At 35.7% G+C, this 19,788-nt stretch overlaps 1 protein-coding gene and 1 long non-coding RNA gene across 10 annotated transcripts; one reads left to right on the forward strand and one right to left on the reverse strand.

Annotated features, from left to right (window-relative positions):
* Positions 1–1,151: 1,151 nt before the first annotated feature.
* LOC132632897 (uncharacterized) lies at positions 1,152–19,429 on the forward strand. 6 transcript variants are annotated; one of them, XR_009579493.1, is made up of 7 exons: positions 1,152–1,482; positions 2,591–2,675; positions 5,216–5,322; positions 5,410–5,552; positions 5,845–5,922; positions 6,023–6,207; positions 9,796–10,096. It is a non-coding gene; the product is annotated as an uncharacterized LOC132632897 (long non-coding RNA). The 6 variants fall into 6 exon arrangements; XR_009579489.1 differs by lacking the exon at positions 2,591–2,675 and having other exon boundaries at positions 1,155–1,482; positions 6,010–6,207; XR_009579490.1 differs by lacking the exons at positions 2,591–2,675; positions 9,796–10,096 and adding an exon at positions 18,920–19,429 and having other exon boundaries at positions 1,157–1,482.
* Positions 3,353–8,214, reverse strand: LOC132632896 (uncharacterized). 4 transcript variants are annotated; one of them, XM_060349033.1, is made up of 4 exons: positions 7,935–8,214; positions 7,198–7,264; positions 6,361–6,426; positions 3,353–6,261 (listed from the first exon to the last, which is right to left on the reverse strand). In XM_060349033.1, exon 4 carries the CDS (start codon positions 6,230–6,232, stop codon positions 3,611–3,613), a length of 2,622 nt encoding a protein of 873 aa, XP_060205016.1. In that variant the 5' UTR covers positions 6,233–6,261; positions 6,361–6,426; positions 7,198–7,264; positions 7,935–8,214; the 3' UTR covers positions 3,353–3,610. The 4 variants fall into 4 exon arrangements, with proteins under 4 accessions (XP_060205016.1, XP_060205017.1, XP_060205015.1 ...); XM_060349034.1 differs by having other exon boundaries at positions 6,388–6,448; XM_060349032.1 differs by having other exon boundaries at positions 6,388–6,426; positions 7,935–8,213.
* Positions 19,430–19,788: the final 359 nt, after the last annotated feature.

Raw genomic sequence — 19,788 nt, forward strand, 5'->3', positions numbered from 1 at the left:
AGGGTATATTTACACCATTTTATAACGACAGGGGTATATATGCCCCATTTTATAACGGCAGGGGTATATATACACCACTTTTGTAACGAGGGGTATATCTGCTCTAAATCGCAAAGTTGAGGAGTATATTTGCACTTTTGCCCTTAAACTTATGATGTTGGATTTTTAGAATTTTCCCTTTCTGTGGGTTAAAAAAAATCCGACTAAAACCATCTTTTCCTATGACCATTTAGATTTTAAATTAATTAAAAGAACTAGTCTTATGCCTTCAGCATATAAAAATGAAGTAAATTCTTCAAATGGTCACTGTGTACTCGTAAAATCGGTACAATTAAATTTGTATACATGATCAAGGACATGTGGATAAATATGACCAAAATAATGAGATAATTACAATAGAACTTAATATGAATGAAATGTAATCGAAAATAAGGAGTTAGAATAGCCTGAGCCTTGGAGAAGCTTTTGAGCTAGAGTCTCCGGCCAAGCGAACAATCAGAATTTTGCTTAATTGAACAAGAACAATTAAGAACTAAAAGCAAAATAAGAGGTATTTCTTGTATATATTTTCATGTCCCTTCCAAAGAAATGAGAAGCTCTATTTATACTTGAGTTATGGGGTACAAGTTCCATGAACTGTGCCCTCTTTACTTCCAATATCAATGCTATTATAGTGAATGACAATAAAGAGTATTAATGAACATTTAAGACTGGAGGAAGACTTGGGATTTCTTGTAACAGCTATGCATTGGACGACGTTTGACCAGTGAGTTGACGTGCTTTTCCAGGCCCTTTATAGTTTCTGTCTCCAGTAGTGGTTACCAAATTACTTCTCCGGACGTCGTATGTTTTCACGGAGCCCCTCGCTTGCTGATTCGAATCTGAGTTGTCACCATCACCACATATCATCTTTTGATATGTCCACTTGATGTCTACGGATTTTGGCCTATACAGTCACTCATGTTGACCAAATTACCTAGTAAAATTATTTTTTATCACAATAAATCGCTCAATTATCGAAAAAGCTTTCAAAAAAATGAAAGACACCAATAAAATTTCTTTCCGACCACGAAACACATGAGTTAAAATTTCTATTAAATTTAAATAGTTTATTTCATAGGCCATGTCGGACGAAAATCATATTTCAAAGGCTATTTCCACAACACCCAAGTACCCGACCTAATCATATTGAGTTTAAATTATATATTCTACAGTTAAAAGAAATTTACACAATCATATAATTAGTTGTTATAATAACAAATAATCTATCTTATTTTTAATATTATAAATTCATATATTTCTGATTGACTTGATAATGTACAGAAATTTTACAGTATTGACCTAGATAACTTACGCTCAAATTTAAGTAAAACACAAGCGTGATTTTTTTAAGAGAATCTGGATTGGTGTGACTCAACGTGAATATTGGACGCAGACTATTGATCCTTCTTTGCAGACGCGGGAATCCTCTCGTCATGACTGGTAAGACTCTTTATCTTCTTTAGAAATCACATAAGTTTGGGAGTGGTACATAACGTGGTTACTGAAACTGACCACATCTTATATTTCAAAACTTCCGTAAATCTCACTCCGTCTCAATTTAAATGTTTTAGTTTGACTAGTCATATAAGTATCTTAGTTTGACTAGCCACAGAGTTGTAAAAAATAAAGAGACTTGTGGTTCTGAATTAAAGATATGTAATGTAATAAAATATTTTTTTGATTCTTGTGATCATAAACTTACCATTAAATTATCAACTTAGAGCCTATTTGAATTGGCTTATTTTATGTGCTTTGAAGCACTTTACGGTGTTTGGGTAAAATGAAAAAGTGATTTCAAGCACTTATTTTCAAGCCAAAATTGCAAAAATAAGTCAAAAGCCAAACATGCTGTTGCTAAAGTAACATTGATAGTAAAATGCTGTTTTTTTGTTTGATCAAGTAACATTGATAGTAAAACTAAGCTGGTGTTGCTGAAATTGGAGACTTTGATCTCAACAACGCGGGCAATGATGTGATCTCCTGTATACATAGTTCTAGTTTCCCTATACAACGAAAACTCTAATGGGAGAGGAATATAATCTCCGTTTATAAATATATATATTTTTCTAGGTTCTAAGCAACAGATTAATTAAGCTAAAGAGGAACAAAAAAGCTGAGGATTGAAGGTGCTTCTTTCCAGTGTAGAGTATCTTTCAAGTTGATTTGCATCTGCTAACGTTTTACTAGTACTGATTTTTCTGCAAATATTCTGTAGCTCTATTTGCTCCAGTTTCTTGCTTGCTGAAATATTCGATCTGTTTAAAAGCTATGCATTATATTTTCATATTAACAGGTTAGAACTGTGACTGAAGACGAAATGTTTAAATCTAGTTTAGGGAAGATTAAAGTACTTTCCCAATTTGTCAAGTTGACAATTTGTTTTTGACAGTTTTGTATTACCTTATGATAATTTGAGGCCTGACTGTGCTCTGACCTGTATTCTCCATCTTAAAACATTTATTGTAGAATTTTGAGATATGTAAATGCTAGGGTATTTATGAGTACCTTGCAAGACTGAAACTTGGTTAGTCTTTCTTATACAATGTAGGAATGCACATGGAAAGGAAGCTAACACTTAATTTTGCAAGAAATCTCTCCTTTAATTTGTGTTCTGTTTGGAGCAATTTTTCGTGGTACTGCTTCTAGTGCTTATTGCTTTTGTATATTTAGGATCTTTTCTTAGTTTGATGGCGAGAAATAATGTCAAGGCTTCTTTTTTCTTTTTGTTGATCAATCAATGTGAAGACTTCTTTATGTATTATTGTTTTTTTTAGTAAGGGTGAAGACTTCTTTTGCTGGTTACATGACTTTAAACCTTACTGTCGCTAAGTTTCTAGTTTCCCCAATTTATGACATGTTTCTTACTTTCTGCCATCAACTTTTTTTTTCTGGTTCGTTTTAAATTGAATGTAAAACAAGCTCTTTTAGCCTTTTGTTGTCGTGCTCGGATGCATGAAATATTGAAATGAACATATGGTATATTTAGGTAATCTGTATTTGGAAGAGGTAGCTGTGTTAAAAGTAAACCCTTTTGCTTTGGTTGAATATGACATTTTTGCACCCTATCAATCAGAATAATTTAAGTTCAGCAATTTCTTCTTATTAGTCTCTGATCATCAAGCAATCATGGAATGAAAAATCTAGTTCATGCTCCTTGGTTGTTCAACTCAAGGAGAATGTTTAAAGAGTAAGGAAACATTACTGATTCTATCTACGACGATATAAGTATTCATTGGTAGCTAATAAAATTCTGTTTTTAGATGACTGTTATCTTTTAAATTACAACAGAGGACAAGCTTTAAAGTTGTAATTATCATCGTCTTAGAGAAAGAATACACAAGTACGATTAATGTGCAGCAATGTAAAATATAATGTCGCGTTACAAAAATAACTTACAACCACACCACTACACCCCTCTAATGACATTTGCGAATTATATAGAATCAGTTTGGAAGTATATATATCCAGACAGAGTAGTGCTTGAAATCCTGCACCTACTGCTTCAGTTATGTAACTCAATTTATCTATTAATTTATATACAGATTCCTTCTGTCAAAGCACATAGTTATCATCTCCAAATAATTGGAGGTGAGGATGTTGGATCCTGAAGGGAGATTATAGTTTCAAAAGCACCCACCAAAGCCTTAACCTTGCTTCTCCTGGTCTCGACAAGCTTGGTTGCAGTCTCTTCAAGCACATTGTTAAACAAGATTGGAGCCTCTTTTTTGTCTCCTCTAGATTGGTGTCGAAGATTAACTTTCATATTTTCATCTTTAGCAGAATTTGACCTTCCATACGCAATAAGTCTCCGAGAGCTTCTTCCTCTAACAAGAGGACTTCCATATCCGTTGTTATCTAGTATTTTGGCCGGCCTGAATTTTAATCTCCTTGGACTGACTTTCTCAGACTGAAAATCAATTATTTTTCCTCTCCTGAACTTGAGATTTTTAGGACTGCAAATGGCAGCCCTTCCAGCTTTTATATCTTGGTTTGGGCTTGTGGTTCCACTTTTCTTGGAATTGCTGACTATTGCATCACCATGAATAGACTCGCATGCAGAAGTTGATGATAGGGAGGATTTCCTGTTGCCAACGTTTCTGGAGCTACTGCCACCAGAATGTGGAGAAGATGATGGGGAGATAAGGGGTGACGATTTCTTCCCTCTTATTGGGCCATGTCTATCTAAGGAGGAGACTCTGGTCTTCTGATTTTCTCGAGAGATCTGTATGGTCTGGCTTTTAGTCTTTGATTCTCTGATGTACAATGTCCCCTTTGGAACACTCCTGTAACTTGCTTGCTCCATCTTGCCTTGTTTAAGACTAGGATATTTTCTAAGTTGAGATGCCTTGTTTGGAAAGTTTGCATGACTTGGTTGCACTTTCTTTGTTCGTCCAAGGCTAGTCAAATTATTAATTTGAGATACCTTGTTTGGATCATCTTCATGACTCACTTTGCCTGTTTTGCTGGGAAGACTAATCTGCTTATTGCGTTGATATACAATTCTCGAAGAATTGTTATTTAACTTTTTGCCTGATACCCTCTTCACAGAAGTTCTTGTAGAGTGGGAAATAGTTATGGCATCCTTTTTATTGCTCAACCCGTGGGATCCTTTTTCGACAGCTATTTTGGTAGATGCTGGGATTTCCTTTCCCTGGGCTCGAAAAGTGGTTGGGCTCTTGAAATTTGGTAGCTCACTTGAGCTTAATGGTTTCTTCCCTATCTGCAACTTCACAGTTGTAGCCATTTCTGGGACTTCTCCTGATGCTCTTACAGGTCTTGTGGGCTGGAGAGTCCTCGCCTTTGTTGTAAGATCACTTTCCACTGTGTATCTGCAAACTTCTTGGCGAGATCCTGTTGGAACACTCAGAAAACGTGACAAGACCTGGGATTCACCCTTTTCAATACCTAAGCTGCCAGTTGAGTTCCTTCTTAAATAGCCAACTCTGGATTCAATTTTGTTCAGGTTCGCGGGCATGACAACATCCTTTTTCTTGCTCAACTCATAAGATACAATGCCCTTATCCATCTCGCTTCCTGTTTTTGTTTTTGTGGTGGTTGCATCATCCAATAGAGACCCCTGAAGTATTGGCAAACCCCGTGTTATAAGACTGTGACTGTATCTTCTTCTGCTTAGTTTGTTGTGTCCTGACACAGAATTAGCATTTTCTTCTAGATGCTTCAGCTTCAGATCACTTCGATGACTTGCAGAAACGGATAATTTTTTGGTGCCTGCTTGCATTTCCTCTCCGTGGGAAGTTTTCTGCCTTCTGAAATTTGCAGGTAGTTTAGTTGAGCGTAGTGGTTTCTTCCGTATCTGCCACTTCACAGTTGTAGCCAGTTTTGAATTTTCTCCTGATGATGTTACAGATCTTGCGGACACGTGAGTCCTCGCCTTTGTTTTACAGTTGCGCTCCCCACCATCTTTGCTGGCGTCAAGCGAAGAACCTGTTGGAACACTCACATCACGTGACGAGACCTTGGAGTCACCCATTTCAATACTTAAGTTGCCAGTTGAGTTCCTTCTCAAATAACCAAGTTCTCGTTCAATTTTCTCCAAGTTTGCAGGTTTCCCAACAGCCTTCTTTTTGCTCAAATTAGAAGATCCAGTGTTTATGTCCGTCCTGTTTCCTTTGTTTGGTGTGCTAGTTGCACCATCCAACGGAGAATCCTGAGCAATTGGTGGTGATCCCCCTGGTGTGATAATGTCACTGTATCCTCTTATCCTCAGCTTATAGCTTCTGGACATAGAATTAGCATTTTCCTGCAAAGACTTCATCTTCGAACCATTTCGTTGTTTTACAGAAATAGCTAATCTTTTGCTATATGCTGGGATCTCCTGTCTCTGGGCTTTACCAGTTGCACGCCTCTTGAAATTCACAGGTAGCTTACTTGAGCGTAGTGGTTTCTTCCTTATCTGCACCTGTACATTTGTAGCCAGTTCTGGGATATTTTCTGATGCTGCAACAGTTCTACTCAGCAGGGAAGTCCTTGCTTTTGTTGTTTGAAGATCACGGTCAGCACCTTTGCAAGCGTCATGGCAAGAACCTTGTGGACCATTCAGATAACGTGACAAGACCTTGGATTTAGCAATTTGAATGCCTAAGCTGCCAGTTGAGTTCCTTCTCAAAAAGCGAACTTCCCGCTCAATTCTCTCCAGATGTGCAGGTATGCCAACAGCAATCTCAGCCATTTTGATCTAGACCAATGAAACTAGTACCACTGCAGATAATATCATGAGATACAGAGAGGTTTAGGGAAGAAACTATCATGCTTGTTTCCATTTATGTTTTTCAAAGCTGTTAAACAAGAACACTTAACGAGAGAAAAATGATGAGAAGCAGAGACCTTTTGATTGACACCTCAGCCTCACAAGCACAGCATATCCTAATAGAAAAGAAATAAGGACCTGTGAGAAAAGTGGTAATAAAAAAGCAAGTTCATATCCTGTTTAATCGTAAAGATTTGGTGGGAGTCATGTTTTTTCATCTACTTCTTGTTTGACTAAACATATCCATTTCGTCCAATAATATACAGGCAAAATGGATTATTAAAGGTGTAAGCTTTTGCTTACTCTTACTTTTCTTCCTTCTTTGGTAAAATACTCTTGAATTACAGGTAGTTAATGTCTATATTGCTCGGACTCTGCAAATTAAAAATGCTGACGTGTGCGTTTCGGATCCTCCAAAGTAGTGCATTTTGGAGGATCTGGCACAAGTTCAACAACATTTTGAAGAGTCCGAGCAACATAGAAATATATAAAAACCTATCGTAGCAAAGATGATTCAGATAATATGATCAACAGTTGGAAAGCTAAAGAATATATATGCTATTGTGCAGTTGCAGGACAACAATTTAGAGCCCGTTTGGATTGGCTTATAAGTTGCTTATAAGCTGTTTCAGTTTTTTTGAGTGTTTGGCTGGCCAGCTTAAAGTCATTTTGTACTTAAAATAAGCTCAAAAAAATAATTGGGCCCATTTGACTTAGCTTATCTAAAGCAGCTTATACGCTGTTTTCAGCTTATAAGCCAAAAAAAATAAGTTAGACTACCCCAACTTATTTTTTTTAGCTTATAAGCTGTTTGCAGCTTATAGGCATAAGCCCATCCAAACAGGCTCTTAAGTGAACAACATTGTAAAAGGATGAAAAGAAAGTACTTATTCTGCAGCTTGCACTTCTCCCTCCATCTGAATGTTCCTCAAACTGCCCTTGTACTCTTGTTACCTAATTAATGCATCCAAATTAGAGAAAACTCTCATCAAGAACTAAGTAATAAATTGCATATCAATGGCATTATACATATAGATTTGGCACATATATATTTTACAAAACAATTCTGTAACGAAAATAAGTTATGACACCCTTACCCATTAATTAATGTACAAACAATAGAAACGTATGATGCACCAGTATTCCCAAAATAATCCTACGATAACCGATGAGAAAAAGAAATGTCGTTTCGTTTCAATAAGAATATAAATACTCCATGATATCCTTTTATCAAAACTAATAAAAATCTTCCTACACCAAACATACAATCATAATCTCCATCGTTTGGAACAAATTTAGAGGGGAAAAAGTGCCTTAAACATTTATAATTTCTTCAACAAATTCAGGTGAAAATTGATGTTGAAAGGAAATTAAGAATTTAAAGGGACGCTAAGTTCGGCCTGGGGGTTTTAAAACTATATTGTATCATTCAAACATTAATACGTCAAGAAGCAAAAGCAAAACCAAACAAAAGGATGAATTCAGGATTTCATTAACATGGATTCTTTTCAGCTTCAATTAAAAAATCAATCTTTGAAGAACACAATCAAGAACCATTTAGCATTAACAAAAAAGAAAGGGAAAAAAAGAAAATTCTGGTGGAAAGTGGAAGTTGAAATTATACCTTTTTTCTTGATAAGTTGGGAATGGTTCCAAAGAAAGAGGGACTCTTAACAATTTGTTGGTAATTTTTTGAGGGAGCAGAATTTCTAAAATTGTAAAAAAGAAAGCAAAATGGAAAAAAATGAGTGGAAATAATTGGTGGAAGAGAGATTATATAATTCATGAACATTTGTAAGAATAAGCGTGATTAATGCAAAGGATATAGATCAGCTTTGACACTAACAAAAATAGATATTTCGATCATAAGAAAAGTTATACAAAAAAGGAGAAAATAAAATGAGCGTAATAGAAAAGTGATCCCGCAATCTTCGTAGTCATTGCATGTTATACATGGCATGCAACGGATAAACCTCTTCCACATACCCTATTGAAATTCTTGATTATTGCCTAAATATACTAAAAACATCCTTCTTATAACTTCTAAGTATATATAATTGTTTTATACATAGTTAAATAGAGAAAGAAGAAATGAAACAAGGAAAGACATTTGTAAACACAACTTTGGACCCTCTCGCCATTTTTCTCAAAAGGGTGAAAATCATTTATATTCCCCAACTTAGCTTTAAAAATCAAACTCCCCACTCAACTCTAAACAATAGACTTTCTCCCCCCTTTATCCTAATTGACTTTTTAAAGTGCCTACTTTATCTTTACATTATTAACTTTTGTTTTTTTTACTTCTTTAAAATCATGTTATTTTTCATTTTTTTTTAAATTTATGTAACAAATTTCTTATAAACAAATATTATCTTCTAGGTGAAGTAAAAAGTGAGAAATACTAATTGAGTATGTAAGTTAATGATGTTCTATAATAAATAAATTAGCAGAATAAACAAAAAATTAATTTTATTAAAAATAATCAAAACTTTAATTTTTTTTTATACAAGCAAAAAATTACAGGTCATAATAACTTTATAAATATATTTCTATATGTAGGTAATGCAAAAGCAATTAAAAAATAGAGGCAAATTTTTAAAATTTATTTATTTATACTGTAAATGAATTTTATTATAATTTAAGAAATATTCCATTAGAGACAACCAAAACTTGTTTATTTATATAACAATAGAGAATAAGAGAGAAGTGAAACTTAAATATACACACATGCATATACATACTTACTGCATATAATATTGAAATAACAATCATAAAAGATAAGCATTATCTTTTTGTTATAAATTCATAAAAGTATTATTCTACTTATAATGTTAATGAACTTAAAATAAGAATCTATAAATACCTAGATTAAATAAATAAATATTATATATAATATTAAAATGTATTACATAAATGGAGGATTGCAAAAAATAAGGGTGAAATAGTCATTGCATAGGATAAAGGGGGGGAGAATGTTTATTGTTCAAACTTGAGGGGAAAGTTTAATGTTTATTGTTTAAAGTTGAGGGAGAAGTTTGATTTTTAAAGCAAAGTTGGGGGGGGGGGGGGGGGGGGTTCTAAATGATTTCACCTTTCTCAAAATGATCAATTTTTTTTTAAAAAGTGAAACTTTTATTGTGCTTTTCACATATCTTCTGGTCACATAGGGGAGTTGCCATTTGTCTAGTTGAACTAAACCTTTAACTTCTCTAGGAAGATTTTGAGAAGAGGCATAGAAGGTTTGTTTTCCACTGGATGATGTCAATTTTGCAAAGAAATCAGCAACCTGATTTGCTTCCCTCAAACAATGAACAAAGTTATTTCAGATTCTTCAACCATGTTGATAGTGTCAGAGACTATCTTCTTTATCTTCATGTTGGTGGTCCTCTTGTTAGTGATCATGTTGGAGATGATTTGAGAGTCTAGTTCCACATGAAGATTATGGTATCCTTTACTAATACACCATTTTATCCCTTGTTTAGCAGCCAATGCTTCAGCTTGAATATTAGTGTTACATTGTACTGGTCTGAAAGTGCCACGATGACCTCTCTTTCACTATCTCTGATGACTGCACCTATTCCCGCTCTTCCATTGCTGCTGATGTAGCTTCCATCCAAATTTAGTTTGATGCATCCTACATCTGGTTTGATCCATCTAACTTGTTTAATAATCACCACTGGTTAAGTCTTTCAATGGTATTGAACATGGTTGCCAGTTTCCTGTGATGGTACATTTTGGAAATTCTAATTATAATACTGCTTATAGATTCTATATTGTTTGATATTCCATTTTGTTGATATAAATCTTCCTTTGACTTCCAAATTTACATGTTGTCCATTCCTTCCAGATTTGCCAACAGATGATGACAGGGGCAACCTGCAAAATCACAATATACACTCTATTTTTACTGCTTATGTCCCACCATTCTTTGAAATTTTTTCTTGGGGCCCTGCATGGTGTGTGATGCCAAGGGGAGCACCAATGAATCTCCATATATGCCTTTTTGCTTCACCTTCTGAGAAAGTATGCTGCATAGAGTCTGTTACTGGGTGGTTACAACATAAACAAAGAGCATTAAATTCCTTTCCAAACCTAGAAATAGCTTCATTAAAAGGTAACTGACCATGACACAATCTCCAACTCCAAAAAGAAAATTGAAAGGTAGAGATTTGTGCCATAGTTTGCTTAGGAAACTGTCTCTTGTTCTGGAAATTCTAATGCTATTCCAAGCAGGTTTGTTAAAGTAGTTCCCATCCTCAGATAAGTTCCAAATAGGTTCATCATTTAGATCCAGAGAGCCAATATCAATAGAAAGAATATTTTGAATGATATTATCAGGAAGAACATTAACCAAAAGGTTGATGTCCCATACACCATTACTACTGAAATTCCTTACAGTGATCTTGTTGATATTTCCCTCAAGCAACATATGTGGGCCTTGAATCAACAACCCCATCTCAGACTAGAAACTGGAGTTTTCTCCATTAATTCCCCACATGGGTGTTATGCTCTACTTGCTTCTAGCCTAAATCAAGTTTTTCCATCCCTAAGAGTTACTAGGGATCCATTTTTTCTGAGTTATATGAACTCTACAACAATATTGACTTTCATAAAGTCTGCCCAAAGAGAATCTTTGGTTCTCAGTCTCCACCACCTCTTGATAGAAAGGGTATTAGAAATGCAATTTAATGACCTGATGCCCACTCTACCTTCTTCTTTAGGGAAGCATAGATTGGGCCAAGAGCTCCAATGACATTTTTTCTTTTCAGGAGAAGAACCACAGAAAAATCTGGCAATGTGCTTTTCAATCAGATTCAAAGTGTTCTTTGGAGGATTCAGAGCAGTGAGGATATAAGTGGGAAGAGATTGAAGCACACGTTTAATCTACATTGCCCTTCCCCCAAGGCTTAACATCTTACCTTGCCCACCATTCAACTTTTTCAAAACTTTAGTCACCATAGGATCAAAGTAGGCAAATTCTTTTCCTACCAGCATAAATAGGGCAGCCGAAATAAGTAAAAGAAAAAGGTTTGTCCATAAAACCAGTACAGTTTCTCAGTCTATTGGTTCAGTGAGCACTAGTTTTAGAGCTAGTTAAGCAAAAACCTTTCTCTCTGTTATAAATCAATAATTGACCTTACTACATTTTTTTTCTTTTTAAAATTCGTTACTAAAAAAGATCACTTCCCTTAGCATGGCTCTGCAAAACCCGTTGACTTGCTCGATTTGACTTCATCATCTACAAAATCGTTGACCATCTATCGCTTGATTACAAGGCTGAATGTAATGTATATTCTAAACTGCTATGTTGTTTGGATTCTCCAAAAAAAGCGTTGCACCGACTATGGATCATTATTTTTGGAGGATCCAGCACATATCCGACAACATTTTGGACAGTTTGACTTTCGGCAACATTATTCTGAAGTGAGTTTGCTTATTATGTGACTAGATGCTAGTAGTCCGTGCTAACACGAACCCAACAATTTGTATAACATTACCTCTAGTTCAAAATGTCTTATGAGGCTTTTGTGAAGAGAAAACGAATCTAAAAAGCAATATAGTTATTTTCTCTTTCAATTTATGTAACACTTTTCGCTTCTTAAGAGTCAATTTAACTAATGTTTGAACCTAAATTGAATTATATCAATTCAATATTTTAAAATTAACCTTTAAATACTCAGAAACTATCTAAAAAGTGTTATAAGTTGCATTTATTCTCATGTCAATGATAAAAAATATATACTTTAAAATATGACATCGATAGACATCTGTGTTCATCCGGTTCTTTCACTTGAACATCTCAACTAAACCTTATTTCATTTAGACACTTGAGGTGATATGATCCTTCTTGGCACATTTCACTTCAAGACATCCACCTGAGGCCAAGTCATGGAACTTCAAACTCTACAAGCGGCGAAATTGACAAGGATGGCATGGAAGGCCTTAAGAGGCTCCTACAAGCCACATAAGATGGCTTACGATACGTGGAAGGTAGCTTGGGCGAGGCTTGGAGAAGAAGCTACTAGAAAGGAGGCCTATAACTCAAAAGTGGCTAGAAGTGCAAAGGGGTAGAAATGCAAATGTGGCTAGACGTGCAAAAGAAGGGACATAGATGCAAATGGTCACAATTGCAAGCTTTGAGGATTGGATGATGGCTATATGTGCAAGACGGAGTCTTTTCAAGTTTCAAGCCAACATCCAACTAGCCGAACAAGGCCCTTGCCATATTAAGGGCAATAATGTAATAGTTAGGTTTCTTTTTATTTCCTAGAAGTATAAGTAGGAGGATGAACCTCATTTACACTTAGACTTTGATGATGAATATTTGAGAGATACTCATATTTTGAGTGATAGATTGTTAGGTAGAATCTAGTGTTAGTTTAGTCATATAATGGTGGATTCCATTGTTGGTTGTAGAACCTTTTATTTCCAGTGAATTCATGAAGATTGTTCATTTGTGGATTTCAAGTGAACTTCTTACCTTGATTCATATTGCTTTAGTTCTTTGGTTGAATTCAAAATAGGAGGGTCTAGGTTTTATATACTTAGATTTGCCTATAGGATTCATTACCAGTTGGGTCAAGTACCTATCATTCTATCTTCTTATCTTCAATTCTCATCCCAATTTCTTGTTATCCTTTAGTTCCGTGTTTTAGTGTTGAATTGGTGTTTTCCCCCAATTCAAATCGTATCATTTGGTATCAGAGTAAGGTAGAAGGATCATTCCATTGATTCTTCAATCCTTGATCTAGAAAAGTAAAAAAAAAAAATGAAAATCAGGGTTTTGATGTTTGTTTGTTGGATTTGAGGTTGAATCTGTGTTTATTGCTATCTAAAATCTCTAAATCCGAAGTTTGGAGTGGTTTGGTGAAGATTGAAGCATTTCACCATTGTTAGGGTTTTGAAGCTCTTAAAGAACTTGAAAAAAAAGGGTGTTCTTCGATTTTGAGTTGGAATTGAGTATTGTTGAGGCTAGATTTGAACTTATTGGCATCAAATCTAGTAGGATACAAAGTTTGGAGGCATTTGGAAAGGGGTTTGTAGTTTTTACCATTGAAGACTTACAAAGAACTTGAAGAACTTTAAATGGATCTTCAAATTTAGGGTTAAATTGAAGCTAATTGAGTGTTAAATCTTCTTCTTTAGGTGAAGGGGATCCTAGATCTAAAAGTTGGTGGAAGAACAAGAAGATTTGAAGGGGTTTTGAATTTGGGTGTTATTGGTGTTCTTGAGGGTATTCATATCTTCATAAGGAAGAAGGTGACCAAAAGGTGGGTTTGATCCAAAAGAATTTTCCCAAAGTGAGAAAAAGTGTTTTTCTAACCTAAAAAGGAAAATACTAGGTTGTGTGGGGCCAAAAGAAGATCCTGAAATCAGAATTTTAGCTCAAGTTTCGAGAATACAAGTTACAAATTCATGAAATATTGAAGTATTATATGGTCAATACGGACCGTATAAATTATACGCCCATATTTCTCAAGAGTGAAATTGCACACGAGGAATTGAACCTACTGTTGCTGATTTACGGTCCCAATTGACGGACTGTCAATAATTTACGGTCTGTATATGACACAAGTCCCAATCGTAGATTTCAACTGTAAAACGAGATACAAAGCATAAAACGCATTCTGTGAGTGCGATCTATACTTCCACTTGAGGGCCCCTAACGGACCTTTGCAAGATCATATTACATGCCATAAACAACCTGTATGCAAAGCCACGACCTCTAGATGTACCCGCATTTACCCGAAATTGCATTGCAAGTTTGTTCTTCAACCCGGTTTCACTTCATTTTTAGTTCTAAGTTCCGTTAGGTATTTGTTCATCCTTCCTTGATCTTCCAAGCTAATTAACACTAGTAATTGACCTTACTTAGTTGTTGAGTCCGAATTTCTTTCGTGCCAATTCTTTTCAAGCTTTTCTCATTTTAACCTCGTTGAATTTTCTTGGCTCAAGTCCTTTTGCTTTATCGAGTCGTCCGTCTTTCGATTAACAAGAATCTATTTCTCCACAAAGGTTAGCAATCTTGTGAATTGAATCAGATTAAAAGGGTTCTTGACCAACCTTGGAAGAATCTTAGGTTGAGAGGTAAGTTTGAGTGCAAATACGAGTGATGTAAGGAGCTTTTGCTACTAATCTTGTTTGCTCGTTTTGTAGGTACACGAAGAGGAGACATAAGGAGAAGGAGAGATAGGGATGTCATCCATAGCGTCCGAGTCTTGTGGAGATGATTTTGAAGGTTATGCCTCTAGCATTGGAAGGTATAACTATGATGAATATGGGGGCTATGAAGAAGATGACATTGTATATGAGCATCACTATTCTTACGATGAATATGATAGTAATGGTGCTCATAGACCGAATGAAGAATATGGTCGATATGATCATAACCCTTATGAGGGTGAATAATACTACTCCGAGGGCAATTGTGAGGCAACACCTCATGAGGCTTATGAAGAAGAAGGAGTAGATGAGTATGAAGAAGAGTCCTATAGTGGATACGAACATGAAGAGTCTCAGCCTACACACCATGGACATAGGGTTGAATTGAGGTATGCTCCTTCCTCACACTTTTGTTATGAACTACTTGGTGAGAACTTTCAAGAATGGGAAGAATGTGGTGATGATGAGCCTAGTGGCTATGCACTTCATGGTGAGTATGCTTGTGAAGATAATGGAATTGCATATAATTCTTATGAGGGGTCTTCTAATAGATATTCACGTGCATCGCCTTGTAAGACTTCCTATTCCAAGCAAAATGGTATAAGTGTGTGAATTGGTCCGAGTAGGAGTAGTCCGAGGAGGAGAAGAGATTATACATTTCCTAATCCGAGAAACACGATGAACTATGGTTCTTATCCTAATCCGGAGATGCCATGTTCTTAATATGGTTATGGTGTGGAGGGTAGGAGGAGAGAAGTGTTGACGAGAGGTGACCAACTTGTTGGTTATGGAAGTTCTTGTGGCGACTACTCAAATCCGACATCTCATCCTAGTGCAAAGGTTGTAATGACTAATCAAAAAAGTCGGATTCAAAAGAAGGAGAGCTTGTCCGTGGAGGACACAAAATTAATCCTTAAGAGGCTATCAGTGGAGATGGCAAAAATGGATAAAATATTAGATGGGATGGGGGGAGAGATTAGAGAGAATGGATGGAAGGGGGCTAAATAAGAGTCTGAGTCTTGTTGGGAACCCATAAGGCTCACATCAAGAGCCTAACCTAGTTCACCACCAAATTAATCCTCCCCAAAGAATGCTTGCCACTTGTCCCAACTCCAATAAAATTGAGAGAGAAAAGATTGAGAGGAGCAAGGGAGTGAAAAGTGACAACTCTAGAGAGAAAAAATGAGAGAATGTGAGGAGTGATGTGAGGGAGTTGTCACAACCTTTATCTAATCCTTGTGACTTTTCTTTCTTCTCTAGTGGTCTTAATGATAGTGTAGGTATTCTTGGGAGCAAGTCGGATGATGAATCTCAACCTTTAAAGGTTCTTGAGGTAGTTGAGAGCTCCCCGGAGGAGCAAACGAGCTCCAAAGTTGAAATCCGAGGCAAAGAAAATGAATGCGGATTTCAAGGTACAATAGCTAATCTTAACTCTCTAAGTAATGTGAATGACTATGTTGTTAAAATGAGTGTGAATGATAGCTTTTCCGTAAATGAGCTTAATGAGTCTTTGCCTTGTGATGAGCTTAGTGCTATAATGACAATTGACAATGTAGTTGAAATGGATGATCCAACACTAGCTGATCCTATTGATGACTATCTTGACTCTTCTTTTGAGTTTAAGTTGTGTCCACCTAGTATTGATCCTCTTGATATGCATGTTAGTACATAGTCATGTGAATTGTTAGTGCACCCACTAGTTGATCCTAGCGATGATTGAATTGAATCTTCTAGCAAGGTCGATTTGTGTCGAACTAGTATGGGTGATGGTATTGGTCAACTCGCTTGTATTGATAGTCCACTAATTGAGAAATGTTATGATGTGCCTAATGAATCTCAATTTAGTGATAACTTTGACCAAGTTGATAGTGAATTTGTATATGACACACCACTCGTGTTTGATACATATGGAGATGAGTCCCATGACCTTGACTTGTTGTCATTTGTGGAGACTCAAGATCTTAATGGTGTTATGTGTCATGTAGTTAGTCATGAGAATGAAAATGCCTTGAAAAATGACTTTTGTCTTTTTGGGAGTGAGATTGCATGCTTTGATCCTTCATTGTTCATTGATTCTTCTCTCTTTATAGATAATGCGTTATTTGAAATTGACATGACTATTGAGAGTGATGAACCTAGTGGAGTGTTTGGTAATGTTGAACGTTTGGTTTCCTTTGGAGACTATAATGTGATATGTAACCCACTATGGGATGACGACACTCTTCCCTATGATGGAAATCTTCCCTTGAGGGTTTGTAACCCAATTATGGGGAGGGAAAGTGTTGCAAAGCAAGGTGATTTTTGTCTAGAAATTGCTAATTCTTCCTTTCATGTTCGACTTCATAGTAGCCTATTGGATAATCTTGTCCTTGAACCGTATGGTGAGGTTACATTGGAGAGTGATATTGATGAGGAAGTTATTTTACGTGATACCTTTCTCTACTACTTATTTGCATATGATGACATCCTTGAGCATATGGGGAGTGCATCTTATGTGGGAGAAGGTTCTTATGATCTAGCCGATGTCATTCTTGACCATACTAGGTAGATGTTCTTCCCATTTGATCCGGGTGACACCTTGTGTTATTTGAGAGCACTATCTTGGGAGAGTCCTTGTTTGAAAAATGAGAGTGTCCTTGTTTGGACATTGTGCTAAATGTCAAATAGAACCAATGTCGAGTTGCATATTTCGTAGTTTGAATCCATTGGTTTTATTACTCTATCCTTATGTCATGAACCTTGGAGGAATCAACTTCTTGATAATTCATGTGTGCAAATGTTAGTCATGATTGTCATAGATGTGTGGTTGTACCACAAGTTTGTTCATCCTTGGCATGAATATGTGATTATTGCTTTGTGTGCTAACCCTCAATCCTTGAGGAGTATGTTTTCGTATGTCTTCCCTTGGGTTTTGCTAGGTTCGGATTCGAGGACGAATCCTTTTGAAGACGGGGAGGATAATATGATCCTACTTGGCACACTTCACTTCAAGACATCCACCCGAGGCCAAGTCATGGAACTTCAAACTCTATAAGCGGTGTGGATGACGAGGATGGCATGGAAGGCCTTAAGAGGCTCCTACAAACCACATAAGATGGCTTACGATGTGTGGAAGGCAGCTTGGGCGAGGCTTGGAGAAGAAACTACTAGAAAGGAGGCCTATAACTCAAAAGTGGCTAGAAATGCAAAGAGGTAGAAATGCAAATGTGGCTAGACGTGCAAAAGAAGGGACATAGATGCAAATGGTCACAATTGCAAGCTTTGAAGATTGGATGATGGCTATATGTGCAAGACGGAGTCTTTTCAAGTTTCAAGCCAACATCCAACTAGCCGAACAAGACCCTTACCTCATTAAGGACAATAATGTAATAGTTAGGTTTCTTTTTATTTCCTAGAAGTATAAGTAGGAGGATGACCCTCATTTACACTTAGACTTTGATGATGAATATTTGAGAGATACTCATATTTTGAGTGATAGATTGTTAGGTAGAATCTAGTGTTAGTTTAGTCATATGATGGTTGATTCCATTGTTGGTTGTAGAACCTTTTATTTCCAGTGAATTCATGAAGATTGTTCATTTGTGAATTTCAAGTGAATTTCTTGCCTTGATTCCTATTGCTTTGGTTCTTTGGTTGAATTCAAAATAGGAGGGTCTAGGTTTCATATACTTAGATTTGCCTATAGGATTCATTACCAGTTGGGTCAAGTACGTATCCTTCTATCTTCTCATCTTCAATTCTCATCCCAATTTCTTGTTATCCTTTAATTCCGTGTTTTAGTGTTGAATTGGTGTTTTTCCCCAATTCAAATCGTATCATGAGGCAGGGTCCAACTGTGCCATTTAGACATTTCTCGCTGAATCAGTCAAATTTACAAAGTCTGTGCAATACACTCGCTGCTGATGTGACAAATGACGAATAAAATGAGGACACGCGTCTTTTTTAATTAAAAAAACACTATTTTAAAATATTTAATAACAAATTAAAAGTAATACTCTCAAAAAGGAAAAAAAAACTGATTTACACCCAATCAGAAAAGGACACATTATTAACAAAAAGAAAAAGAAAGAAAGGACACGTTGAAAATGCTGAAATGAGCTGTTCTTGGTGCTTCACAATCTTCAGTTCTTGTTACAATCACGATTTTAATCCAAATTTTCAAGATAAACTCCTCCAAATTTGTTATAACTTCAGCTAAAGATTCCCCACGAAGACCGAAAGACAATCCAACATTAATTTCTCAAAATTTTCAGCAAATCAATTAACCTATTTTAAACCTTCAAGCTTTCTAAAGACTCCATTAATGGCAAGTTTTTTTTGTTTTTAATCTTTTTGGGATTTTTTTTTCTTTTGTGCATTAAATAGATTTTTCCAAAGAAAATTCATCTTTCTTTTCCTGTAAACGCTTATGGAGAGAGGGTGGTGGCGGTCTTGATTTTTTTCCAGTGAACAAGATAGCAACGGTGGAAGGTTTGTTAAATGGAGAAGAAAGAGAGAGAATAAAGAAGAAGAAGAAGAAGAAGAAGAAGAAGAAGAAGAAGAAGAAGAAGAAGAAGAATTAAAAAAAAAAAAAAACTGTTTTTTGGGCTGTTCACGCGCCAGTTTGGTGTGGAAATCATGCAAGTTATCAAATCAGTGAAAAGTGTTTGAATGAAAGAAGATTTAATTGAGGTGTTCAAGTGAAAGAACCAGACTATCACAAATGTCTATCGATGGATTTGACCTTAAACTATTGATCAAAGTTCAGTCAAAGTGAACTTTTTTTGTGCGAACAAAAGCAATATAGCTGTTCTCTTCAATAAGTAGCTGATTTGTTCTCTTCTTTTTCATATTTATTCTATGTTCGTCAACAAACACCTCAAGAAGCATTTAGTTTGCTAGCTTAAGCGATAATGTACAATTATTCATTCAACGATAGTTTTTCAGATAATATAATGCAAATAGCTGCTCAAGTAATCATTTAACATGTACTGATGAATGGGTCATTGATTTTTTTTGACAAAATCACTTGATATTGACCTCAATTTGATTTAAAAGTTACAGATTTTAATTTAGGTACTTTAAAATATATACGTACTATTTAATTTTAGTGAGCCGTCATTTTGTTTAATTTGAAATAGCAAAATTGAGCAATCAAATTGGTGCGTTAACTTGTAGTTTAGCATGTAACTATTAAACTATATATTTAATCAAGAATACCAATGAAAATGAAAAATGAAAAAGAAAAAGGGTGTGTATCTCTGCTATGTAGAAAATGTGACATAATCATCATTTCCCAACACGTGGCAGTATATTGGTTCAAAGAGCGAGTGATG

The sequence above is a fragment of the Lycium barbarum genome, chromosome 3 (assembly GCF_019175385.1).
Source record: "Lycium barbarum isolate Lr01 chromosome 3, ASM1917538v2, whole genome shotgun sequence".
NCBI classification, from domain to species: Eukaryota; Viridiplantae; Streptophyta; class Magnoliopsida; order Solanales; family Solanaceae; genus Lycium; species Lycium barbarum.